Here is a 27,990-nt window from a genome sequence, read left to right as displayed (position 1 = left end):
ATGAGACTGACGACCCCTCCTCCTCTCCCCCCCACCTCCTCCACTCTCTCATCAACACACACACACACCGCCTGGGCTTTATATCGCCCTGCCAGCCTTTCAGAGTGACGGCACTGGCTGCGAGAGAGAGAGAGGGGGGAGAGGGAGAGAGAGAGAGCTTATATAACACCAGCTCTGGGAAATGCTGGAGCGCCGGGGGGACGTTTGCCGGACAATAACCGGGGAAAACGGCGACCACAGCGGCCACAGACTGAGATGCGGATGCTCGACACCGGGATGCCGTCGGACGCGCACCGCGGCTCAAGGTAAGGCTCGCACCTCCTCTTTACTGTAAATGGTGGAGGCACAGTGAGAAGCGTTTTTTAAGATGGAAGACCTCGTCTCCTTAAATAGGTGACGCGTGTTTACTCCCGCTGTTTATTCATTAATGCTTCGATCTCCTTCTTCCCACCGAGCCAAATCTGGCGGCGTGCTGGATATTTCAGGGACACAGTTATTTCGTGCGTAAAGATCCGGAGTTGAGCATAACTTGGCCACTCGGACTTGATCAGAGGCTGTTCATTGGACAAACTGTTGCTTCAATCCTCGGGAGCACCACCGCACCCCTACTTTTTATTTGATTTGTTTATTTGGGGAAGGGGGGTGTTAACAAGACAGGCCTAATGAAAGTATAGAGCTGAAGGGCATGACGGCGTATGACGGCCACCGAGACATTAGTGGATATCGCTGGATGTGAAAAAGGTGGCATCTATTGAGGGGTGTACAGACAGACCAGCTTGCATGGGAAGTTGTGTTGGCTGTAAATGCAACCAGCTGTATTAAAGAGAAGGGGGCTTACATGAGACCATCGTGTCAGAAAGGCACGGACACAGACATCTGCAGGTCAGGGCTGCACCTCATTGCCCAAATCTTCAGTCAGTCCATCAGCATATCGCCCTGACATCACCAGGATGCTTGACACCCTGATTATCCCGAAATCTTTGCATGTTTTTCACCCACCAGTTATCCATCTCTCCACAGATGAGTCTGCTCTGATAATCCCCATCTCATAAGCGGCCCTAATGCTCTCTCCAGACAATTTTTTATCACATCATGTCATTCCAGTGATAACTGAGATTTAAAATGTGAAGCTGGGAGATACAGCGTTAAATTAAATATAATCTGACAGAATTAGGCCTTAATGAAATCTCTGCACTGAAAGAGAAACCGTTTCTAAAAGTCCTTCTTAGTAAAGGTTAATGTTGTTTCTTAATTCTAATAAAATGGATTACTGTGATAGGAGAGCAGTCGCAACATGCTGACAAAACATAGCCGAACACAACTTCAAGCAGGATTTCGAATTAGAAAACAAATGGCACCAATGAAAGCAGTGAAGCAGTAGGAATCCACTGCTGCAAGATAGAAGCACAACCCCATATGTCAACATCAGCTGTGCATCCTCACATAGAGTAAACCCTTCCCTTTGATTGTGCTACCATACAGATAAATAATCCTGTGCTTCAATTAAACTCCTTGTGTCTTTCTCTGATTTTGTGCTTCAGCTTTTCCTAACGGATCACCCTGGAGACAGTGACCAGAGCCTGGATATTACATCCCTCTCTGTTGTAAAACATTCACTGTTCCTCTGCTGCTATTGGTCATTGTGGCAATGAAGGAACAAGACACACCGTCTATACCACTGTCAGATGCTGATGGACTTTCTAAAAATCATGAAGTTCTAGGTAGGCTACACATCCATCTTCTTGCTCCCAATCCATGAACTGGCCTTTCGCTGAGGTGAGAGACAGTCAAACGGCGTGGGAATGGTGGCACCTCTCTACAAGCTGCACTGCCTGTTGAAGCGGGCTCAGATGCTGCTGCTCTGCCTGGGCATTGCCTATCTGATGGCAGGCAGCATCCTGCTCCTGCAGCGCTCCAGCATCAGAGTTGCCCAGCCAAACCTCGCCAGCCTGCCGCCCATGCTGTCCCTCGCAGCGCCTCCCACCGCCCTCAGGACAGCGGGCCTGGCCGTGAGGGCCCGCTCCAGATGGGCCGCCGTTCAGTCTGTCTCTGGAGGGGGAGCCAAGGCAGGGCGACACTGGCCTGCTTCCCGCAGCCTTGGGGTCCAACACTTGCATCGCCGCTGGTTTCACAGTCTGCTGCCAGAGAGTCCAGAGCAGAGAGTCTCTCTGCACAGGAGCAGCAGGCACAAGGGTAAATAACTATACAACTCTCACTGTTCTTGAGATACTGTATATATTTAATTTAAAAAAACTCAAAATATGAATAATCAGTGTTAAGAGTTAGATTTGTCTCCACACTGAGTGAACATTGTTTTATATTCAGTCCAGGTCTCTATGGTAAATTAAATCAGAGGTGTAGCTTCTATAGCTTCCCTTATAGCTAACTAGCCAGAAGGCAAAGAAAGCAAAGCCACCAGTGTTAATATTCACATGTGACTACTGAGTGCAGCATGGCCTAATTACATTAATTAGTGCACAAGTTAGGTGTTAACAGTATGGCAGTGATAGTTAACTATGGGCACTGCAATATGTTCAACGAGCTGACTAGCATTATGTGAATACAAAATTACTATTGCTCACCACAAACTGCACAAAAATAAATAAAGTCCAAATTTATTTTCTTGAGGTCGTAAAATTTTGATCAGCTACTTATTCTGCTTTTCCACAACTCATGATCCTCCAGAATGTCTGCCCCCAGATATGTTACCTGAGAGGCTTGTGGTTCTGTGGTCTCCTCACGAAAGCTAATGTGGTTTTGCCGATAATTAACTGCCTGTGTGTATCTGTAGCCAAGGTTGTGCACCTCTCCTGCCATTAAACAGGAGCAGATATCACTGCAGAGTCAATGAAAAAGATCTCAGCTCTAACACTATCTTTGCCATCTGAAGAGAAGCAGTGGAGGAGGATATGTGGGACTGAAATATCCTGGCGAAGATGTGTTGACTGAGACTGTGGTTTTCCTAGTGAATAATATATGAAGAAGCAAATATACAAGTTTATTTTCTATTCTGTGATTTACTTTTTTAGCTCAGATGGCCCTGGGGCTAGGTAACGCACTCTCTGCTTTCACGGCGCAGTCACATCAGACATTCTACATTTACGAATAGATGAGCATGACCTTAGAACATTTAGAAGAGCTTCATTATACATTTATATGACATTTTACGTGTGGGTGCCTCAGATCTTGTAGATGTGGGAGAGAGCTCACTGATCCTCTCGACACCAAAGGGGGAGGGGGCAGGCAAACACTAAAGTAGGTTCTAGAAAATAAATTAGTGATTATGAAGATAAAAATCATACTATTCCTTACTTGTACTCTCTGTCAAAGAGCCTTCACCGCTATACAGAAAGATATCTCTAGAGATGTACTTTATTGTTTAACGGTGCCTGTCATTGCCATAGCCATTTTGTTGAAATGATGAATACAGTGGAATTACTTTCAGCGGAACATTTGTTCCTCCAGCTCATTCTTGAAAAGCATCCTATAAGGGCTCTTAATCCTTTTTTTAAACAGACACTACATAACCACTCAGTCAGTAAGCAGGGCAATAAAGATGAAAAATGTTAGGAGGCAGGAATGAGATCAGTTTCAGTAACAGCCATCTGGCAAAGGTTCCTGTTGAAAAGTATTACCTAGGACACAGAATTAAATTAGCCAGGTCTGTTGCAGAGAAAAAACACTGGACTCCAATTTATGATATCACACATTAACATTTGTTTTGTTGATCGTTTGATAGAAAATGTACTATTCTGATAATCAATTAAAGCTTTAGAGAAATGCAACGTACTCAAAACACACAGAATTGCTTTCTCGCTGTGGGTTGGATGATCCACTGTCACATTAGTCCAGTAAATATCAAGCTTCAGCAAGCAGTAAGCTAGCTCAGCTTAGTATATAAGGCGTAGAGCAGGTTAGAGCTGCTAGCCTAAAAATCCATATCTAAAATATCTTGTGTGTTAAATTCAACCCACGAGTAGGAGCCTCGTCATCACCATGAGGTTGCCAGGCAACCGCAGAAGACCTCAAGTCAAACGAACAAAAAAGGTCTTAGGTCTTTAGATGCTTATACATGGATTTTCACCTTTGGACAAAACTGTATACGCTTGCTTGTGTTTCTAGTTTCTCAGCTAAGCTAACTGTCTGGAGCTGGAGCTTATTTAAGATATGAGCGTATAGTGATATGAGAGTCACATCAATCGTCTCTGGTAAGAGAAGAATGTCAAACCAATCTTTTCAGTCATTTATTGATAAAAGACACTTAATCATTTCAGTTTGTTTCTGTAATTGTAAATTCAATGACCTTTTGTTTTTTTGACAGGTCAAATCAAAGATGCAATCTGAAGACTTCATCTTATTTAGTTGATAAGCAATTGACTAAATGAGTACAAGACTAATTTGACAGGAGCATCTAACGGAATGAATTTAATACAACCATCTTAAGCTGCAGCCGTAGTTTCAATGTGACACCAATGTCACATCCCATTTCAGTCTGTCTAAAATGGATTAAGATGCACTTCTTACTCAGCAGAATAAAAGAGAGGGAAATGTTTCTTTACAAAGTGAGTTAAGTAGAAATGCTAAAGTGGTAAATTGGGACTATCGTGATGTTGCAGTCACTAAACAGCTCTCATTAATCCAGCACAATGATGTTATTGAAATCTCACAGCCAAAGTCTCTGATCTAACTCCAACAGATACCAGATTTTTAAAGCAGATACATATGTTACAACAACATTTTCAAAACGTAAAATGTCCTGTATTCTACAGTGCAAAAATAAACTCGGACAAAAATAAAGTTTTGGATAATCTACAGCAAGTAGCTTAAACCTATCTTTGTTTTGCCATCACTGAAAATATATTGACTGATGCAAACTTAACACCTAAAGATCATTGCACAATATGAGAGATTTAACTCCTGCACCTTTAATAAGTCTCCTCCCCTCTCTGTGTTGGTAATACAGTATTTGTACGTCTATGGTTTCAAATCTTTATTTCTTATATTTTCTTTACTCAATCTTTATTCACTGACACAGCAACATCACACCGCTGGGAACAAAAGTTTGCACATGTGTTTTCCAGTCTCAGATATTCAGAGATTCAGGAGACTGCCTACCTATTCAAACATTTTATAATAAAGGGGGGAGATGTATAATACTAGTATAATATTTTGTGTCTGCTGCTGGAATATTTGTACCTTGCAGGGGTGAGTCGCAAACTTCTTGATGTATAAAGTACATATCAATGTATTACATGCCCTGAGACTCAGAGGGATCAGAAGTAAGAAATATTGCAGTGGTTGCACAGTGAGAGTCACACTCTCTGTGTTGATATGTCCCAATACTTTGGATTAAGTTTGATTCACCTGATTAGTTTGAAGTAATCAGGAAGCGCAAGTGGTTTCGTTGTTATTTGTGGTCATTGAGCATTTAGGGGCGACTGCGGCTCAGGGGGTAGAGCGGGTCTTCCCATAACCAGGTTGTTGTTTCGGTCAGCATGTTTGAGTCTCCTATGGCGCTCTCATCGAGAAAGTGCTGCACATAGATGCACTGTGTGAAAACTATAAGAAAGCTCTATACAAATACAGACCATTTACCATTTCAACATTTCATATCGAGACTGTGAACCTTCTTCAGCCTGTTTTAATGGACAAACACAATGCAAGCCTTAGCCCTCGCAGTAGCACATCTCCTTATACTCCGTCAGTCATTAGCCTCCTCCATCCTCTCCTGTGCGGAAGAATCAGCTCCAGCACAGCTATCTGTCTTAGTGTCTAAGAAAGCTACACAGTGTCAGACCTAAGTGTGGTCGTCCCTCCATTAACACTCAGCTGCGTCTGCCTGGGGCTTCTCCTTTACTCTGATTAAAGCAATGACCTGCCCTGCTCCGTGGAGGGGGTACAGGGCCTGGAGGTGATCTCTCTTGAGATGCTTCTTTCCTCAGATGTGGCAGACCTGGCCTCTTGGAGCTTTCAGGCAGCGGCTGCTTGTGTTCGGAAGACAAAGCAGACTGATTGAATCATGAATTCGATATGGTAGTGCTTGGCCTGCCAGAGATTTCACAGACCATTGCTTGCTTCCATCTTGTCTGTGAACCTTGCTGCCACATCTCTCCAGCCCTACTGACATGCATCTCCTCTAACACTCTTTAAATCCTGTCTTTGACCGGCTGGCATCAAGTCTTTTTATGCTCTCAGTAAACAGAAAGACACTGAATCCTCAGTGTCCTTGAAACCTTTAAAACGTCCATGAATACAAATGAAATAAACCTAAACCAGCACTGGTGAATTATCTGCATATATGCCATTCACAGAAAGAGTGACTTCCAGTAAAGAAATATCCAGCATATAGCCTAAAAATATTCCAGTCTCAGACCCAAGGGGCGAGATGTAAATGAAGCCAGTACACAAAGGAAATGCATACGCTCTCCTCCACATAGATATTTATAAAGGTATTTATAAAGAGACTTTAATGTGTCATCTGATATAGCTTTGATGTGGCAGTGTGGCAAAGACATGGGTAACATCAAACACTGAATTTAGGTGACGTTTTATACGGAGTCTTAATCTTGTCAGCACATCACAATAGTCTGTCGTAGCCTATTATGCATAACATGGAGATGATTTTTTTATTCCGCAGCGAGCAAATAAGTTCGCAGTAATGTGGGAATTAGAAAAATCTATACTGAATGATAAATTAGGCTTGGTCATGTTATAAATTATGGCTCACAATACATGCTGGTGTGTATAATTACAGCGAGTAAGTAGTGATGCGAAGGCTGCTCTGGCACAGTTAGACGACAGTACCAGTGCCAGGCTGGAGGCAGAGGAAGGCTGGTTTATGTCCAAACGTAGTTGAGGTAGAGTGTGTCAACATTCATATGCGTCTCTTAGAGCAAATTGTATTGTTGTCAAGCACATGCATGCGATCTTGATTTAAAGGTCCAGTGTGTAAGATTTAGGAGAAAGGGATCTATTGGCAGAAATGTAATGTAGAATAATCCTCATAATGTTTTCACTAGTTCATTTCATCTAATTTGTATGAAGTGTAGTTTTCTTTACCCCAGAAAAGGCCCTTTATATTTAAATACTTTATATTTACATCGAGGGGGTCCTCTCTACGGAGGCCGCCATGTTTTTTACTTTAGCCCAGACTGGACAAACTAAACATCTTTTGAGTTTTTATGACAACTGAAGCTACCACAGGTTCTTTTTCATGTTTGGAAGGAGAAGTTGAGGTGAGGGGTTTTCAGCTGCAACATGCAACGTCAACAGTAGATATCACTAAATTCTACACACTGTACCTTTAAGATTTAGAATATTTAGAAAAAAAATGATTAGAATTATGGGGATTTATCCTATTTTCTAGATTATTTAAATTTTTGTGAAGATTAAAAGAATCTATCTTAAAGAATGAAAAACATCTTTATATCTGGTCTAATATTAATAGTGTGTATGCTACTACTACTACCATTTGGATTATCAATGAATCTGTAATGATCAAGACTGATTAAACATTTACAGTGATATAAAAGAAGTGGAGCAATCCCTCACATTTCCAAAGCAGTAAATAAAGATGGTTTAGTATTTTTGCTTTGCATGCTTTTTTATCGACTACATACATTTTGTGTGGGCATTTGCTTAAGTCTTAAAAGGACATTTTTAAAACTTATTTTGTTTCTTTTTGACACATGCAGGGACCTACATCGGTTGCTTTCTGCACAATGCCAGTGATCGAGCCCTGGGAGGGACCATGCTTTATGACCTGCGCAAAATGACCAGTTCTCTGTGTCAGGACACCTGCTCGGAAAGGTAATGCGTTTGCGGCGTGCCCCTGTGAAGGGACCACAGAAGGCCTGCTGTTTGAGTAAATGCTTTGGATCTCAGTCTCCTCCATGAATGCCTCCTGTGTTTGGAGTCAGCGGAGAGCCAGGTGGCTGGATGACAGTAAAAGATGAGGGGAGGGAAAGAGAGAGGGGAAGAGTGAGGAGCAGGCCAGGACAGAAGGCCTGATCTGTTGCAGGAGAAGGAAGGAGGGAGGTGGGTGTGTGTCAGAAAGCTTAATGAGCTGACTACAGCAGTTGTTGAATAAATCAGTGGTTAGATATGTGCTGCTCTGTGGCTGCGTTGCAATAAACTCTGATTGGGTCAGTGTGAGCTAAGTTTGCAGCAACTCTCCGAACCTGCAAGATATGGGGAGGAAGGTGGATGTTAAAAAAAAAAAACTTGTGGAATGACCCGCTTGAATTATTCCTTTTTATATCTCAGCAGCAAAGAAAGCAGTGTAGCCTCAGTGAAGCAGAACAGCAGAGGACAGATGGAGGCAGTCAGACTGAGTGTTGGTGCTCACATCTCAAGCCCACTGAGCATTTCTCCCCCCGTCTGCCCCCCCCCCCCCCCCCACCCCCACCCATTCATATGGAAAGCAGTCATGCTCGTTACCTGAGCGGGCCAATTACCGCGATGAGAAAAAAAGTAAAAAGTCAAGGCAATTTATGAGGAAGCTTCAAAGGACATATATGAAAAGGTCAATTTTGATGAGGTCTCAGTCTTTTTCCAAAGAGGTAGGGGAAGAGAGAGCGAGAGAGAGGGGAAGAGGGATGAGTCACAACAGCTTTGATATGTAAAGTACAGATCAGAGGTGTTGCAGTTCAGCCAGAAAAAAAGCATTACATGGTCAGATGAGTGCAGAAGGAAGAGCACTGACAAATATCACAGGGGACGGACCATACACATTTGATGCTGGGAAGTTTGAGTTAATTGATAAGTTTGAAATGTTAACTAATGTCCTGTGGGATGTTTTAGCCTGTGGGCGAGAGCTTGAGGTTATGATCTGCCCGTGGCTAAGGCAAAGACAATGTCTATTTGTGTGTGTGTGTGTGTGTGTGTGTGTGATCAGTGGGTACCAGTTTGCAGGTCTGGAGTACGGAGCTGAATGCCACTGCGGGAACCGGATCACTAGCCTACGGGCTCCTGAAGAGGACTGTAGTCTGGTCTGTCGGGGTGAGCGAGGTTCTCCCTGTGGCGGTGTCGGTCGACTCTCCATTTACAAGGTGGAGGAGCAGCTGCCGGGTCACAGAAAATGTGAGTCAACTTCCCTCGGGGAAGGAGGAGGACTGTTTGCTGTCTCTTCTGTGCACAAGCTGCAGTGTGGTTGACTTCACAGACGAGTGAATTATTGTACTTCAAAAAATGATAAAATGATACAAGGTGAAATTGTAGTTTATTTCTACATAATCACACATATATACCTTTTATGTTATGTTCTATCAGAGTATTTATGGTTGTTTTTATTGATTTATACGTTATTGTTCTTTGTTTTTATGGTATGACATTAGCCATTTTCAGACATGCACTGAGCTCTGGATTACACTCTCAGGAGGGGCTATATGTGAGAACGCAAATGTCCAAGTGAGAGGCTGCAGACTTTCTCTAGAGTTTCTTAGTAAAACTAGAATGTCTGAATGAGCCGATGTGAGAAAACAGTAAGAGATCCTCAAGAGACTCATCATGAGCGATTGGGCGCATTGATGACATTTCTAACATGAGATACAAATAGCTGAGGATGAAAAGGCCCTGCCATACAAGACATTGACAAAGATGTCAAGAGAGCTTTTAGTGATAACGTCCTCCCTTGGCATGCTGCTCAACCCCTCAAGCTCTGGAGAATCTTCTGCTGCTTTGTTCATAGGTGAAAGGTAAACTGCGGAGAAAGTCCGGACTCAATTGTGCACATGCACCTTATCCTGAGTTCATGTCTGAAATCGGCAAATGTGTGTCTCCCTAAGGCAGTATTCCCAAATATGTAGTTTTGCAGTTAAAAAACAAAGTAAAACCAAAGAATTAATAAAAATGAAGTATGATATTTGTAAAGAAAAAGACTTTCAGCAGCCATGAGCCAAACAGTCTAATATGACTTCCTTTGCTCACCTCAGTCTGTTTTGAGCTTGAGATGCGTCAGCAGTTCTTCGACCTGTTTGCAGGATCAAATCTTTCCATCACTGCTGACAGTCGTCATATCTGACAGCCGTGCATCAGGAAAACTCTTGCAGGAGAGAAAAGACGATGGTGAGCTGGCGTCAGCAGTACAATGGCACATTTAACAGGGCTTTGAACATTTTATATGAAAACGTAGTTAGTGTAAATGTTACCTCTTTTTTTTTTTTTATAAACGTGCTGACGTGAAGATGAGGACACTCATTTATCAACACACTTGGCCTGAAGAGAGGGAGAGAGAAAAAGAGCGTCCTTTTTTTGTGGTTCACTTGATAACCTGCTTTCTTGGCAAAAATATTCATAATGTACAATAATATGAGTCGAGTCTCCAACTAAGTGATGGGAGTCTGCTTTGCTGTTGTCCCACTTCATAATTTAGGTTGAATAAACAGGTGGATTTTTGCATGAAATCCTGCTGAGCAGCCTTCAACCTGATTTATGATATTTGTGGAAACATATTTTAGTGAAGACTGTTGAGTATTTTCAGTGTGAGTCAGAGAAAAGGCAACGTCTGCTTGTTCTTTTTGCACAAAGATGTAGACACGATCGCACAGATCGTGACAAACTATGATTTAAGATACTGGATATTATATCTGAAATTATTTTGGTTGCATATGTTTAAATTATTAGCCATTTGTATTACTTGTTATTTTTTAGTTATTGGCAAATTCAACAACACTGATCATCCATAAAGATTTCTAATCTACAGTCCCTTCTTGTTGTTGCAAGGTCTGATCAGTTATAGAAGGACTTCATATACAGTTTTAATATTCATGATTGAATGGTTCTGCATCTCTGGGGGTTTGCAGCTGAATTTTGAATGTATCATATGCCAAAACTGAGTCACGTACAGGAATATATTTCAGGCATAAATTTTGGAATAGTTGCTGATTTAAATTTAACCCTGAAACCAGATTATAGTTTTCACTTGCTATCATCTACAGGTAATTAAACATCCTTCCTAAATCCGGCCAATGTAGATGAAGGCTAAAGATTAATTAGTAATCCTGCCACTAGCATGCTACCATTTCCTCATGTATTTTTCTCTCTTCAGTCAGAAATGTTCACTTCCGCGGCTGCTTCAAGTTTCCGAAGAGCACCGTCGCCACCTTCCCCGTCTACTCCCTTCAGCCCAACCTGACAACACAGTCCTGCATCGAGACCTGCACTGATAAGGTTTGAATGGCTTCTCTGAAATTACAGACCTGGTGATCAATGTATTGCACTACACTGCTCTGTAGCTCTCTGCAGTGGTTCTCCTCTCCCAGGAGATCACATGTGGGCGCGCAGAGCTCCTTGAATTTTGCTGAATATTTAAGGTTTAATGTGCCTCTAATTAGAAGTAGTCTGGATCCTGCGCTGAGATCTGACTGAATACAGCTGCATCTCCTCTGAAAACTGAAACTGCTGGTAGAAATTCTGCACATCTTCTGGTGGCGACCGCACGTGATTAATTCTCACTGTGTGGAGTGTGTCTGTGTGTGTGTGTCTGCATGTGTGAGTGATTATGCATTAACAATTCTCAAATCTTTACTGCAGTGTGTGTCCTTGTGCTTTGACATTGAACATTCTGACCTTCTGTAGCTGGGACACAAAATTCTAAATAAAAAATGAAGAACCAAGAATTTGCCGTTGAAGTGAGCGTACACATCAGCCCTGGGTAGAAAGGAAGAATTCGGAGAGAAAAGTAAATATGATGAGTCATTTGAAAACATGGAGCCTGTCTGTGCTTTTTGTTTGCAGGAGCTGCCGCTGGCTGTGTTCAAGAAACCGCACTGTTTCTGTACATGGACGTCTCCTCTGTTCAGTCTCAACGCTGCTGTGAACCACACCAGCAACTCCACACCCTCAGCATCCACCGAGCATGACCACTACCAGGTGTATCACACTCCGGTGCTAGGTGAGATACTTGCTATACACATGCAGCCCTGTGTCAATCATCTGTTTAAAACTCCAATCATGTGAGGCCTCATTGTGACTAGTTTTACAGGGAGAATTGATAATGTAATAATTACCAGAGCGTGCCTGTGTTTTAATCCCATCCCGTTCTGCTTTGCCAGTCATTTTTACGGATCACACACAGCAGTTAAAGTTCCAGCCTGTATTGCCTCCTGTAAAATGGCCTGTAAAAACAACCGTAACAATTCTATTCCATGAAACAGCTTGTGAATATTGTCTTTTTCTAAGAAAGACCACTTGCTGTATTCTTCTCAGATCAGGCAATAAATCTAAACTCTCATCCTCGGAACCATTTCCCTTGTTCCGTGTTACGTTTGTCCTGAAAATGAATCATTATGCTCGTCTGCTGCTCTATAACTGACACTGACAACAAAAGCTCTGTGGCTGCAGACTCCAGGTGCAAAGAGAGGATGTTTCTGCCTCAGAGATCCAGCTCCCTCGTGGCTCTCTCCAGTTTTCCTGGTGCAGGCAACACCTGGGTACGGCACCTCATCGAGCTTGTGACCGGCTACTACACTGGCAGCTTCTATTTCGACGGCACGCTATACAACAGAGGTGGGTAGGGGGGTGGGGTCACCACAACTATCTTTAATTAAGTGTTGAAGTGAAATTTTGCCCTTCAGCTGACATTCATTTGTTGGTACCAGGTTTCAAAGGAGAGAAGGATTACTGGAAGAGTGGCCGCAGCATCTGCGTGAAGACCCATGAGAGCGGTCAGAAAGAGATAGAAATGTTCGACTCTTCCATCCTGCTGATTCGAAACCCTTACCGCTCCCTCATGGCTGAATTCAATCGCAAGTGCGCCGGACATTTAGGACATGCTACAGACACACAGTGGAAAAGTAAAGGTAATACAGTCCAGTCCTCACAGACATAACAACCGAGTGCTTTACGGCTCTGCTGGAGGATTCTGTGCTTATTGCTGCATAATGTCCTGCTGCTGATGTTACAGCAACATTAGACCTCAGGGCATTCTGTGATTGTGACTGTGAGTGGATCACAAAGCTGTTTGGTTCTCATATATATACAGAGAAGACTGCAGTGCCCGAGCTGTATCACAGCTTTTATACTACACTAACATGCAGTACATATAAGTCATTAAAGTACAACAATCTGCAGCTTTAACAGAGGAATAATACATCATGTGATGTCAAGAAAATCCATTAGTGCTTCAGAATCACACCCCCCTATATCAGTGTCGTGTTTGTAAATTGACATTTCTGCATCCAACAAAATATATAGCGAAGATGACGGGGATTGTAGGTGTGATGCACATGGCACTGAAAAAAAAGTTATATATATACCTGGTACTATAGGAGTGTCACAGTAACAGATAAAGTAGCGGTTTTGTTTGGATTTCTGGTCCATATAAAAACCACTGGGGTGCCCAGGTGCTGTAGCATGCAAACAATCAACAGCAAATAAAGAAGCAGTATAAAGAATGGACAGTGTTGTGTAGATGATCCAAAGAAAATGATTGAAATGTTTGAGATATATCATCTTGACTTGGAGGCGGTGTTGTTATTATGATGTTGATTATTTATGTTGCAGAATAGTTTAATTGAATTCACCCTTTTAAACTGATCCCTTCAGACCTGGCATCATATCTGCACCTCAATTACATTTCTGTGATGTGAAAAACAGATTTAACAATTACATTAAATATTACATTTTAATTTTTTTGAATAAATGTCATACATACTGCATATAAAAATGAACCATGTTACCCTGTTCATCAGTTAATAGTTCTGTAGTCAATCATATCCACAAATCATCCTCGGTTGAATGTGAATAATCCTCCACTGTGCTCACTTTCACCTGCAGAATGGCCAGAATTTGTCTCCAGCTATGCCCCCTGGTGGGCATCCCATGCACTGAGCTGGCTGAAGTTTGGACACCGCCTGCTGGTGGTGCATTACGAGGAGCTGCAGAGAGATCTTCTCCCTCAGCTCCGTCTCATCACGGGTTTTCTAAATGTCACTATGACTGAGGAGAGGCTGCTTTGTGCCCAGAGCAACCAGGACGGCCATTTTAAACGCTCTGTGGCGCAGAGGCCCTCCTTTGACCCATTCAACCCCGACATGAAACAGATGATTGACTCCTTCATCCACACCGTTGACGAGGCACTGCAGAGCAGGAACTTTAGCGGACTTCCACAGGAATACCTCCCCAGATGATGATGATCTGAAAAGGTCACAGATGCCTGGTCCAGCAGGGTAGTTCTTCATGGAGTGCTGTGTGGGGAACAGACACACGCTGGCTTATAGAAGTGGACCACCTGACTGTTTGATAAGCCAGACGCACTATGAATGGCTGGAGAGTCATGGAAACACCGCTGAGGTCACTGCAGAAAACATGACAATTCATAGCGAGATCCGCCGGTGAAGAATGATGAACGCCTCAGGGCCGGGGCCCGCCTCTCTGCGAGCCGCAAATATGACAAATACTTAGAGAGGATTTGTCAAGATTTGTTGGACTGCAGCGTCGGGATTATCCTGCAAAGTGCTCGACTGCACAAATATGAATGTGTGTAAATCCAGGGCAGACTCATTTCAGTTAAAGAGGGGTTTTCTGTGACTCTTTACAATTTCACTTTAGTAAATATATATCATGTTTCTAGTATACGACCGTGTTAATAAAATGATCTGTCATACTAACACAGATGATAGACACAGGAGCATTACTCGGATTGTACAGTGTTTAAGGGGGGTTTCCACTGGTTGCTCCATCATGGTGGATAAAAGCCTTAAAGCCGAACGATGTGACTGAATGGACTCTCCATACGACTCGTACATGACTGTACATGAAGAAGAAATGTGTTGATTACAGTGAAGCTGCTTTAAACTGTATTTTACACCCAGCTGTTTCATTTATGAGCATTTTATTTTAATAAATGCATTTGGGTTGAAATGAAAGAAGCGAGTTTGCATTAGTTCAGATGTTTTTTCACTTAAATGGACCAACGTGAGGCACATGACTGTCTCAGTAGCTTTGTGTGTTCAGTGGTCACAACACGTCCAATGGAAAAGATGGTGTTAGTGTCCAGCCTTCATGCTGTAACCACAAACAAAACAAAAAAAGTAACACATGTACGCATGACAACCCCTGAGCCTAAAACTCTCATGACAGCAAAAACAGTGCCCCCTAATGTTTGAATTTTAGACTCTGCAGTAACACAAGCTTGATCTTTTTTTTTAGACCAAGGCAAGCACACCTCAACCTACTTGAATTAATTGTACTTAATAGCGGTGGTTCTCAAATGGGGGTCTGTGGTCTCCCAAAGGTCCACAGCACACCAGGGAATCCATAAACGTTTTACAGATTTTACAGATCCATTAAAATCATAATATATTGGTATTGTGTGTTGACATGTTTAGAATATTTTTAATACATGTCCATTATCTTTCTTAGACCTTTGTCTTGTTCATTACAAAAGTTGCTGTGTCACTGGCTGTGTCAAATCATTTTGAAGGGGTCCTCTGAGTATTTTCTACGTTCTAGGCGGGTCCTTGGCCAAAATAAGAATTGAGAACCTCTGCAAAATTGACAAAATTGCAAATTTCTTGAAATCCATAATGTTGAGGCCAGACTTTATAACTGATAAGTGAATGATACTGTTAAATCAGCAACTAGAATGCTCAGTAGGGCATGTGCCTAGATTTCTTTCATCATGATCCATGAATAATTCCTTGGGGAAATCCCGAACACACCAAGACTGAATGGGTTTTTCCCTAACACATACCACATCCTTTCATCAAGTTTTGTGGGAATCCGTTCATTTGTTGTTCCGTAATCTTGTTTCTAAACCAACTAATGAACGAACTAACAAAAGAATGAACAGGGCTAACATGACCTTTGTCGATAGTAATCTGTCACTATAAGAAGAAACACACAATGTCAAGAGCACAAAAAAATGTTATTCAATAACAATATCATAGGTGCTTTAATATAAAAAACTGCAGAGAGGCTAAATCAATGAAAAACTGAACTTTATCATTTCGCAAAAGTACGACTGACTCCAGGACTGTTGTATTGGACTGAGCAGATTTTCATTATATTCTGTCAACCCACTGACACAGAGAGAGAATAAAACTCTGATTCCAGCTACAAGCCACAAGGGTAAAGTCCTTCTGCAGTAACAAATGTCAACATTGAATGTCACAACAACATTCCATCCTGAGAGGCAGCGTCAATCCCTGGACTGATGAACTGGTTCTTAACCCTGCTGTGAGCTAGGTTTTCATAACGCATGTATCGAATGCATGCAGGTCTGTGCTGTAGCCCTTCTATATCTGTCCAAAGGGCCTGGAGGGAAATACTGACTGCTATCACATGAATGCTGGGAAAATGAAAAATGGAGTGAATGAAAATCATGGAGATGGTTTTGCAAAAGGCAAAGCAAGTGTTTAAATAAGAATTAAGGTTGAACAAGAGGGTGGGTACAGTGTTGCTAACAGGGTAACACGGATATGTGCATCTTAGTTCCAGAAGCTGTATCATGCAGGAGAACCATCTCACTGAAATTCTTTAATAGTGCTCATACAGCAGCACCAGTACAGCCTCAAAAACCCATCACATTCATCCCATACACTTTACCAGAATTTCAAATAAAACTATGTATACTTTGTGGTTTTAATTAGCTTTTTTTAGCTACTTGATCTAAAGAACTGTGATGACACTACAAATAAAAGATTTTATCGTCAGTGTTAAGCTGTTTAATTACAGGAAACACAAAAAACAGCTTGTTTAATTAAACTACATTTGATTTAATGCCCTTCTTTAAAAAAGCTAATTGATTTTAACCACAACATTACAGTGTAATGTAGTGTGGTGGAAAATCCAACATCAATTTATAGATGTGACTCTAATGTTAGCATGGCAACGTCAGTGGAAGAAAAGAAAAGAGTAAACAGAGACAGAGGCAACAAATTTGGTAAACATTGGTGATTCTTTCCACAGAGGGACACTTGCTTCTGACGAGTAAAGGACTGGAATTTGGTGTTTAACTATTTTTCTGCTAGAATGGCAAGAAAAAAAATATTCCAAAACTGGCTACAAACATTCTCTTTAAAGTGTTAAAACATTTGGTAAAAGACTAAAGTAAAAGCTGCAAAGTGCACAATAATGTTGTCACATGTGATTTGACATCAAGCATTATCAGCCAATTACAATATGTTTAAATTGATCTAATGACTGAGTCATGTGATCAAAAAAATAATCACCTGTGTGTAGTTCCTCCGTTCTCCAGAGCACACTATCGAGCATGCAAACTGTTTTCATCATCTGTCCTAAACAACTTTATTGTTTTGGTTCAGTCTTTTCTTTTTGCAGCTAATTTCACATAAGCTCAGATTAATGCAGTGTGCGCTACCTGCCCGGCAGCTAATGGAAGACAAAGTTTTACAAACAAACAAAATTGTTTTCAAAAAGAAAAAAGAACATTATGAAACTAATTCATTTAATTTAGTGAATACAAAATAATTCTGTTGAACATAAACTTATTTCTAATGCATTACATAAAGGTCCAGTGTGTAAGATTTAGGTGAAAGGGATCTATTGGCAGATATTTTATATAAAATAATCCTAGTGATGTTTTCCCTGGTGTGTGATCACCTAAATTGTAAGAATTGTTTTAAGATAGGGTAACATTTTCTTTACTCTAGAATGGCCCCTTTATATTTAAATGTTTTATTTTTACATCAGGAGGGGGTCCTCTCTACGGAGGCCACCTGTTTTTTTACAGTAGCCCCGACTGGACAAACTAAAGCCTTTTGAGTTTTTATAACGACTGAAGGCTACCACAGGTTCTCTCTCATGTTTGGAAGGGGTATTCAGCTGCAAAATGCAACTTCACCACTAGATGTCACTAAATCCTACACACTAAACCTTTAAGTCATGGATATTTCTCTCAAGTGTTGGTGGAGACCAAAACATTGCTAAATAAATGTAATATTTTCCAGACTGACAGAAACTCCACCCCAAATAAATGTTAATGTTGCTTTGTATCGGCTGGATTTTTAAATAGGAAACTGTTGGCTGATAAGTCAATCATTTTAAATTTATAGAATAATATGGCAGTGTTATTAGAGTTCGGCCAAAGTGGCCAAAGACTACAGAGCCAATGAATGCAGGGTAAAGTATTGGACTATCTGAGTTGGTGCAGAGGAGAAGGAGAACATTTGTGTCTTTACGGAATATATATCAGCCAAAGAATGTCAGTGTGCAGTGTAGGCTGGTTGACAGGCACATGAGCTCAAGGTGTTTTTAAAAAGTTGTGTTATTCCCAGAGGGCTGTGAGTTTGAGACTAGGCTTAACTGGTGAAGCGGTGCCATAAGGCCTCACAGTCAGGTGTCTCTCATAAACAGTGAATCGACTGACAGCTAGTCTGGGATGTATTAAGACACCATCTGCTTCCACAGCATGTGATGTTTTACTGGCTTTTTATTCCACGGATTTGCAAATATGAAAACGATTAAATTTGCTCAGAAAAAGAATATATTGATACACAAGAGTAAAGTTCCAGTGGAAGACAGAGAAATGAAGGATGTTGCCAGGCTGTGGATGATGTTCAGGCGCAGGGAGAGTCTACACATTAACAGAAATCGAGCTTGTTCCCTGTGCAGCACAGACAGCGAGATGAGCCAGTCCTGACAGCTCATGAGCAATCTCAAGGGACACACTGTGTCAATACCAATAAGGCTTTAGTCTTATATTAAAGGGAAGGTAAAGAGGATGCTAGGCGATGTGACTTTAATATTAAATATGCATGTAAAAGAAGGTCCCAAAATGAGATAAATACACTGCATGATTTTCACCTCACGAACTTGGACCTAAGGATTCTTGTTATTACAAGAAATAATCTTCTTAAAAATGTATTAAAGTGTTTTTTTCTCAAACTGTGGGTTCTATGCGACAGCGCCAATCAAGCCAAACACTTAAAAAGCACCCACACACTGAGGATGTTTTTTTTAACAACCAGTGCTCTTTTGAAATATTTTTACAGAATGTACGATTTTACTGTAGGGTGGAACTGTTTATTTGAAAAAAATATATATTTCAGGTCTCAAAACTACAATACAGTTAAACTGTATTAATCTACTTTTGATTTCCACTTTGCCAGTTGTTTTCCTTGTCTGTCTTTTCCTCTAACTCAAGAGAAACACAATGATACTGTGATTTGAAATACTTCAGTAAACATCAATATAGGCCTGATGAGTGTGTGTGTGTTTCAGAGCCCAGACTGAACTGCAGCTTGCAGGCTTTATGGTTTTATAAACATTGTATGTAAAACATTCGTCAGCCTGTCCCTCACATGTGATTAGGAGGACAGTGGCGCCCAAAATTAACACCGTCATCTTTCATTTTAATGGGGTTTTACGAAAATTCATTCACTTCACCTGTCTGTTCTGACTGAGCAACAGGAATTTATGATGCTGTTTAAATAATCATGAAACAAGCAATACTTGTTCCTGTGTTCAGTCCAGCCTTGCGAGCATTTTAATTCTCCCCACACATAGAGCCATCAGATTGAATCGTCATTATGTGGAAGTGAAGGTGAAATTCTCAATCAAACTTTTAATTTAATTTATTCTAGTTTAATTAGAAAAAAAAACAATCAAACACAGAAAAAGGAGATAAAAGAAAAGGTTGCTGCGTGTCTTGACCAGCATTTGATTAAATAAATGAAACCAATGAGATCAACAAAAAGAAAGACTGTAATTATTCTTTTTGTGAACTCATTAAAACATGACTTTACTCCTTATCATCAAGACAAATTAGAACTAGCATAATCAATACAGGCCTCCCGGTCGACTCTTGGCTTTAATGTGACAATGCTGTAGCCCCTCAGTTGATTGACCAGCACTGTTTGCTCTCATAGAGACTGCACAGCTCCAGTGAATCCTTCTCACCACACAGAATAAATCACAGTATGAAAGTAGAGTTATTGTTGTGGCCCCAAACAACCTCAGAAACACATTATCTAACGATATAAATACAATAGATGACACTGCTCCGGCCTCCAGCGCTATTGTAAGAAAACTTATCTTTGATCAGGATTTGTAGTTCTAACATAAAAACTACAGGTCAGCCTTGCTTCATCTACATGAAAAAATCATTCCCATCCCATCGAAAAAGATGCAGGAAAACTAGCACGTGCATTTGTTATAGCACTGCTCCAACAAGTCTCTACAGACTCTCCAGTCGATCCAAAATGCAGCAGGGTGAGTCTGACAGGAACTAGTAAAACAGATCATATTTCTCCCGTATTATGTTCTCTGCATTAGCTCCCTGTAAAATAAAATTGAAATTCTCCTCCTCATCACTAACAAAGCCCGTAATGGTCAGGCACCATCGTATCATAAAGAGCTCATAGCACCCTATTACTGCATTAGAGCAAGGTGCTCTGAAAAGGCTGGTTTCCTTGAGGTTTCTTGAATCTTGAGTAGAACCTTCAACTACTGTGAAGTGTGAAACCTTCTTCCAGTTTGAGTTCAGGAGTCAGACACTGTCTCCACATTGACGGGTAGACTTAAATCTTTCCTCTTTGATAAAGCTTATAGTTAGGGCTGGCTCAGGCTTGCCTGAAACATCCCCTAGTTATGCTGGTGTATGCAGAGACTGCTGGGGGACTTCCCATGATGCATAGTGTCCCTCTCTGCTCCTCACCATGTGTTCTCATTCACATCTCATTCATAACTCTGCATTTTCTCTCTCCTGTAGTTGTTTCTCACTCATCTCTCTCATGTTACTTCAATATTTCTGCCTCCAGAGCTGCAGATTATAATTGTTTGCCTGCCTTAACACCTACTGCTATTCATTTTATTATTGTTACATGTTTTCATGTGGAACTTGCAATGTGTTTTTTTTGTTTCCTCATGCTCTCTCTGTGTCTGAGATAAGTTATGTTGTGATTTGGGGTATAAACAGTTAGTTCCTATATATATTTGGACAGCGACACATTTTTTTTATAATTTGGCCCTATGTGCTTCACAGTGCAGATGGACAATGACCCAAAACATACTGCGAAAGCAACCCAGGAGTTTTTCAAGGCAAAGAAGTGGAAGTTTCTACAATGACCGAGTCAATCACCTGATCTCAATCTGATCGAGCATGTATTGCACTTGCTTAAGACAAAACTTAAGGCAGAAAGACCTGCAAACAAACTACAACTGAAGGCAGCTGCAGTCAAGGCCTGGCAAAGCATCACAAAGGAGGACACCCAGAGTTTGGGGATGTCCATGGGTTCCAGACTTCAGGCAGTCATCGCCTGCAAAGGTTTCTCAACAAAGTATTAAAGATGAACATTTTATTTGTGATTATATTTATTTGTCCAATTACTTCATGTCTCTTGAAAGGAGGGGACTATGTATGAAAATTGTTCCAATTCCTAAAGCCTTCCTTGGAAGTGGCCAGCACAGAGAGCTGACACACACTCTATATGCAAAGGTCATGTTGTGAAAATCTGAAAATAAAGATCGCACAACAGACCTGTCTTTGTATATTTTATTATAAGAATCTTCAAACCTTTGCAAAGGGGTCAATACAGAGACAGAGTCACCAAGAGTCTGCCAGAGACTGACAAAGTCTCTCTCTCTGTGAGAGGTTTTTATGCTCTTGATGTTATCTGGTGGGAAGAAGATGAAAACCAGATGTCCTAAGCATTGATGTCCTGAGCACTGATAAGGTCTGCTGCTATAACAATGATTTAATGATTGTTTTGCACTTAGAAGGAGTTAATCAACTTTATGGCAGCATCCTGCAGTTGCTCACCCTTAAGTAAGCAGAAAGAGAACGGAACAGGACACCATAAATTCCATTACTACTGCTACAACATAAAAACATGCTACTCTGATGTTCTTCTGTTTTCTATAAAGAATGTATAAAATGTGCAGTATGCGATATGTGTTTTGAGTTAAATGCTACCATGAGCATACTAACATGCTCACAATGATAATGCTAACAAGACGATATTAACTGAAGCTGAACTTGATGGTTGCAAAATCAATATCAGAAATCATCCATGATGGTGGCACGAGAGGAGAGGTCAATCCATACCGAACTGGTCTGTATTTCCCTGTTTGACATTTTTACTTTTATGAAACATATCCCAACAGCGTCTTATAATGCTATCAGTATGGGTACAAGAGCAAATAAAAATAAAATATGTCTTCATGCTACGCTGTGTTGAAACACAATTTATGTTGGAGAGCTGGAGTGAGGGTATTGAAGGAAGAATAACTAGTAGTAGTCCTTATTTTTACAACACTGAAGTCACTGCAGTCAATAAGAATCTTCCCTAAAATGAACTTTCAGCTTCTCAATACAAACTTTCTAAGGTCTGACTTTTTATAAGAGTTTATGGATTCATAAAGCAAAGTTTAGAAGCTTTAAAGGGTATCAGGTCATGTAGCATGGTGTGAACTCAAACCAAACAATACACTGATACCTACCATGTGTGTCTCTTAGCTGATTTAAGATGTATTAATTATTATCAGTATCTGTTTGGAATAAAAAAACTCTGAAAGAGGTGAAGTATTGCAATTACCTGTAGTCTGGTGAAGGCAGCACACTGGAGCCACGTCCTCCGGTTCTCTCTGAACATGATTTCCCTTCCTCTCCTCTCATCAGTCCGAGCTGATGCATTTTCCGTCTGCTCCTGCTGTGGACACATGCAGTTCACACATTATTTATTTATGAAAATGAAAACAAATGTATATCACACAGAAGTGATGTGGATGTGTTAGAGTTTCTATATTGGCTGATCGTTTTTCAGATTTTATGAGCCTTGTTGTAAAATATATGATGGCAGCAGCAAAGCCCAGGCTTAAGGACAAACAGAGCCAGCGGCTGTTGAGAAATGATGCTGTGTTGTTTGGTGCCACTCCGCCCCAGCTATCCAACCTTTCTTTTTATTGTGTCTTTTATGCTGTGAAACTAAATCAGAAGGTGCCACAGGGGGGATAAAGCACAAAAAAGAAAAAAATCATAAAACCATCAGAGGCTGACTAGATCCTTGGTGTTGTAGCTTCAAGTATTATCTCCCTGCTGGACTGTTAATATAACACTTTACTATAACATATCTGGGTGGACGCTGAGCTGTAGACTCTTCTTCCTGTGGGCTGGATATCAGACCCCCCACTCAAATGAAAATCCCATGGCCTTTTCCTCTGGATTCCCTTCAGCCCTCAGCATGAGTGAAAGGTTAAGAACCCCTGTGTGGATAAAGTGCAGCTACACACTCAGCACGAATGGGAAAATATTGCATAAAATAAAAACTGACAGGTGTCACCTCAGATGATTTCATAATTTATCATTAACGGACATCATTCATCCCCACGTTCCCACAGTCTGACTTTTAAAGGTTGTTAAAAGTGATTTCTCTCCTGGAGGGTTTACTGAAAGGTTCTAAACAAATTACTGCGCCACACAGACCCTGTGGATAATATTTCACTTGTTAGCCAAAAAAGTAAAAGAGTAATTATTCACTTTCATAATGATGACAATGATTTATTGCTCAGATTCATCAGACTTGGCACGTGGCACCTCGGTTGCTGAGGTGGTGGTCTATGAAAAGATATACGATTGGACAAACTATCAACACTTGTAAGATGCAGAGTGTCATCACCTTGTCAAGCTGTGGGGGAATATTTTAGTTCAACAACAATCATCTCGCACCTCTGGAAGGTTCTACAGCGATTCAGTAAATAAATCCACATGTTAATATGCTCTTGGTGACAATGCTAACAAGCTAATATTAAGCAGCTATAACGTTTCCTGTATTTTAATATTCAAGTTTAGCATGTTGAATTTAATCTCTCCAATTTTCATCGGCTTAAGATAATTTTAATAACTTTTAAAGCTCATCATAGTCCATCTTCCAGTTATGTCACATGGCCACAATCTGCTTCAAGCCACAATCTGAGATCCCCAAAACTTTTACCATCAGGGCCCTGAGGCTCTGATTCCTTGTCTGAGGAGATAAAACTTAATTACACCTCTTTTTAAATTATTTCTTAAAACATCTTTCACAGGGGAGTCTTTTAATGTCTGCTCTGAGTTGTTTTATTCCCATGTATGTTGCAAAGCACTGCAACCTTGTTAAAATCAGTGCTATAGAAGTTGTATTTATTCATAATATTATGTTAGCATGCTAACATTTATTTAGCTCTGACAGCTGAAGTTAATGGGAGAGTCATTAGTGTGACTGGTTACTCTGAGAATTAACTGTAAAGTTGAAAGCAACTAATGGAATTCTGTAAACCATTCCAATAAATCTATCTTTATCTATTTATCTTAATGTCTCAATATTTAGTGGTAAACCTAAATTGTGATCTTGCATGAATGAAATGTTCAAGGTTCATGATTCATGATTCATCCAGTGGGGAGCATGAATGTGTACATTGCCATTTCAAGCCAATCTATAGCTGTTGAGACATGTCACTCAAAACCACTAAAGTCAACCTCATGATGGGGGATCGGCAAAGTCAGTGGAATTTATTGTGTAGTAAACATCAATTCTTAAACCAAATTTTGCGACTATCTGATCTGCTCAGTATGTGTTAAGAGATGTAAACACTTAAACACTAGAGGAAATGCTGGGAGATAACCAAAACCCACTCAAGTCAACCATCACGCAGCTAATGAGCTTGATTTAGAGATGTGGTGGCAATAAATCTAATTGTATATGAGGACACTGTGGTCTCTCTATGGAGCCATGTGATTAGTAGCTGACACATGTTACAGGAAAGAGGCTGTTCAGTCAGTTCAAGTACAAACATACTCCAGATGTTGCCAGTGTCATTTCCTTGGAGTGGTTGATTGATCCAACTTTGAACAGCTCTTTGTCAAACTGCATTCGCTGAATACTGATGACACATTATTCTCACTGGGGCTGTGTTGATTGCGAGTTGATTCCTATCCAGTCCTGGTACTGGCTGCTCTTGGAGAAATGAATCAGTGATGGACCACAAAGTTAATGGGCTCCATCTTCATGAGAGTATCCATCAGACTAAACATGGGCGTTTTATTTTGCATAAAGCAAAGCTGCAGGGACAGACAAAAACACTGCAGGCTGTTAAGACACAACAGGGTGCACTGCTGGTACTGACTGGAACATCTCTGTGGGTAAGAGCAGTGTCAGTAATTTGTACTGACAGCATGGCAGCCTGTGGAGTTTGATCTTCTTCTAAACTTGAAAACGCAGCTCTGTGGTCGCCCACTTCAGCCCACAGCCGGTTACAATCCCACCATGTTTGTTAACTCACTCTGACACATGTAATACAGTGGTGTGCTGCGTATTTTCTGTAAGGCCACATGTTAACATGAGGTTTGGTGTATGATCATTTAAATGGGTGACAATGCAGACAATGTGTCAGCACTGCAGTGTTAACTGATTATTTAAGTAGGAGCAGGGCTGACAATCCTCAGTGACTCACACATCATCATTAGAAAGCACTGTCACCTCAAGTGGTTCATAACCACACCGACAGTTTTACTTTTATTTGAGCTGGTTTTCAGTTATCTGCCATTTCTGCCTCCACCACAAAACAATAAATATGATCAGTATTTTGTTTGCGTTGCCAACAACCCACTGGACTATCATGTTTAAAACCCCTATGAGATCGCATACAGATTACATAACTTAAAGTTTCACTCCGGCAGCATATTATTATTCTCTAAAATTCTTTAGTCCACAAAATAACAAATTCAAAAGATTTCTCTCATGACCTTAAAATGGTTTAAATGTGACTCTACACCTTCCTTCCTCATTAAGTGACTGGGATCACTGAATATGCTCGTTTCCCCTGCTCCCTGTCTCCTCATTCTCACAGCGCCAACTGCAATTAAGGAGCCTTTTCCAGCGACTGAGACCCACCCAGCAGTTGACAGGATTGGTCTCTTAGGTTTGTGACATAACAAGCCCCGGCTGTCTGAGGGCACTGTCACCCACACATGTATGCAAAGTGAATATCGCAGGTCAAAGTTCATCAAAGTTGAACTCCAGGTGAAACCAAGCAGCAATTTTGCTCGCTACAGGATGCAAATGTTTTATTCGCCTGTGAGAAGGTTCACCACAGATACGTCCACTTAGCTTGTCCATAGTAATACAACAACATTTGTGTAGTTGACCCCACTTGGCTGTCATTGGTGCAAACTACTGCCTGCAACAACACATCTCCTTCTCCAACGCCAGCATCTTCCTCTGTTCTTCAATGCCCATATTCTGCAAGTGATCATAGTTTGCCTCAGCAGGTAATTATCTATTCAATTATTTTAAATCCTTAAGAGGTGACAAAGAATTTTCACTTCATGTTTGTTCATGGTGACCCCCACTGTCTGCATGTGAAGTTTCAACAGATTTTACTGAAGACATTTCGAGAAAATTAAAGGTAAGCTCAATTTTCATTGTAGCATTTATAACTTTGTCCTATTAATTTTTTTTTCAATCCTTAGGAGGTTTTGGGAGAATTAAAGGTTACGTCGGCTTAATTTTTAAGATGGCATTCATAACTTGCTCCTATTTAATAGATTGTTTAACTAATTTACTTTGAGAATAGAATTTCTCCTTTTCATGCTTATGTAAAGTTAAAGTTTTTTAAAATCTAATACTTAAGAGCTTAAATAAATAGCAAGGTAGTAGTAACAATTTCAAAATATGCATTGGTCACCATGGGGACCGACACGCAGTTAAGTGCGGAGAAAGGGAATGTCACGCTATGTGTATAGATTTGTTGGACAAGGAAAAAAAGTACAAAAATACTCAGTTGGACGATAATGAATGCCTGTATGCAGGTTACTCCCAAAGGGCCAAAATAAACATCATGTTCTATACTTAACACCCACAGTTTGAGAGAAATGCTGTCTGTTCTAACAGCAAACCATAAAAGTAGGAATCAGTCATGGTATGAAAGTTTAGACAGTGACTACACTAAATTATAATCACTGATGATGAATGAAATTTGATTTTCCCATTTTCTCTCTATTTCTACGGTAAAATCTCTTTAAACTTGTAAACTGTGGGCACCATCGTGAACAAGCATGAGGTAAAAATGACCTATCACCTCTTTAGGATTTAAAAAATATATATATTTAATAGGGGAAAGTTATGAATGCCATAATGAAGAAGTCACCAACTTTCCCTGCAATTTTCTCACAATTTTTACAGTAAAATCTCTTTAAACTTGACGTGCAGACAGTGGGGGTCACCATGAAGTATTTTTAGGAGCAAGCTAAAAAGAAAATTGAGCAGATTTCTTTCACTTTCTCAAAAAGTCCACAGTAAAATCTTGTGAAACAGTGGGGGTCACCAGAGTGAGGTGAAAAGTCTTGAGGAGTTGAAACAGATTCTGATTAAATAGATAATTACCTGCTCAGGAAAACTTCACACAGTTCTGAGAGCTTAATCTCCTGTTTCATTTTCTTTCATAAACCAAGTATATAATATTTCATTTGATTAAAAGTGTTAATGTCTTGTGTTTAATACGAAATCGTTTTTACGAACTTTGTCAAACGTTGTTCACACGTGACATTGAACTTTTTCTTCGCACATTTACCGTAAAAAGACGAATAGACGCGCATCCATTTTTTTTGTTTGTTTTTTTACAAACGAGGGTCCACATGACGTCAGCCCCGCGTTAGCATCAGCAGCTAGCTACTCACCGGTCTGACAGACATGCTGCGAGTTCGGCATCGAACTGTTGACCCGCTCAGAGCGCAGCGGTGTGAAGAACCCTCTGCTGCTGCTGACGTTAGCATGCTAACCTCCATAACTCCTGATGGTGCGTCGCTGCGGTGTTCAGTCTGTCCAGCAGGGGCAGTGTGGCGCGCAGGACCAGTCAGAGGTGATTGATGCTCTCCATCGCCCTCTTCTGGCAACAACACGCAATCAGGGCAGAGAAATCCTCAATAACACCTTTAAAGTAAAGAACCTTCTTATTGTCTTTTTTTAAATGATTTAAAAGAAATTGAAAGGTTTGATTTCTCTAAAAAAATATATTAGACTGCACAAAATGCAGATAAAGGCTGCAGGCTCAAAC

General features: G+C 40.7%; 1 protein-coding gene and 1 long non-coding RNA gene across 2 annotated transcripts; one reads left to right on the top strand and one right to left on the bottom strand.

Annotated features, from left to right (window-relative positions):
- Positions 1 to 63: 63 nt before the first annotated feature.
- On the top strand, positions 64 to 14,870 carry wscd1b (WSC domain containing 1b). The gene is made up of 9 exons (XM_069510051.1): positions 64 to 305; positions 1,542 to 2,193; positions 7,695 to 7,809; positions 8,897 to 9,081; positions 11,048 to 11,169; positions 11,737 to 11,893; positions 12,343 to 12,507; positions 12,600 to 12,800; positions 13,777 to 14,870. Exons 2-9 carry the CDS (start codon positions 1,803 to 1,805, stop codon positions 14,127 to 14,129), a joined length of 1,689 nt encoding a protein of 562 aa, XP_069366152.1. The 5' UTR covers positions 64 to 305; positions 1,542 to 1,802; the 3' UTR covers positions 14,130 to 14,870.
- LOC138404843 (uncharacterized) lies at positions 10,149 to 27,822 on the bottom strand. Its single transcript, XR_011238606.1, has 3 exons — positions 27,614 to 27,822; positions 22,500 to 22,613; positions 10,149 to 10,215 (listed from the first exon to the last, which is right to left on the bottom strand). It is a non-coding gene; the product is annotated as an uncharacterized lncRNA (long non-coding RNA).
- Positions 27,823 to 27,990: the final 168 nt, after the last annotated feature.

The sequence above is a fragment of the Paralichthys olivaceus genome, chromosome 15 (assembly GCF_024713975.1).
Source record: "Paralichthys olivaceus isolate ysfri-2021 chromosome 15, ASM2471397v2, whole genome shotgun sequence".
NCBI classification, from domain to species: Eukaryota; Metazoa; Chordata; class Actinopteri; order Pleuronectiformes; family Paralichthyidae; genus Paralichthys; species Paralichthys olivaceus.
The sequence above is the reverse complement of the archived record's forward strand: the minus strand, read 5'-3'. Positions and strand labels throughout refer to the sequence as shown.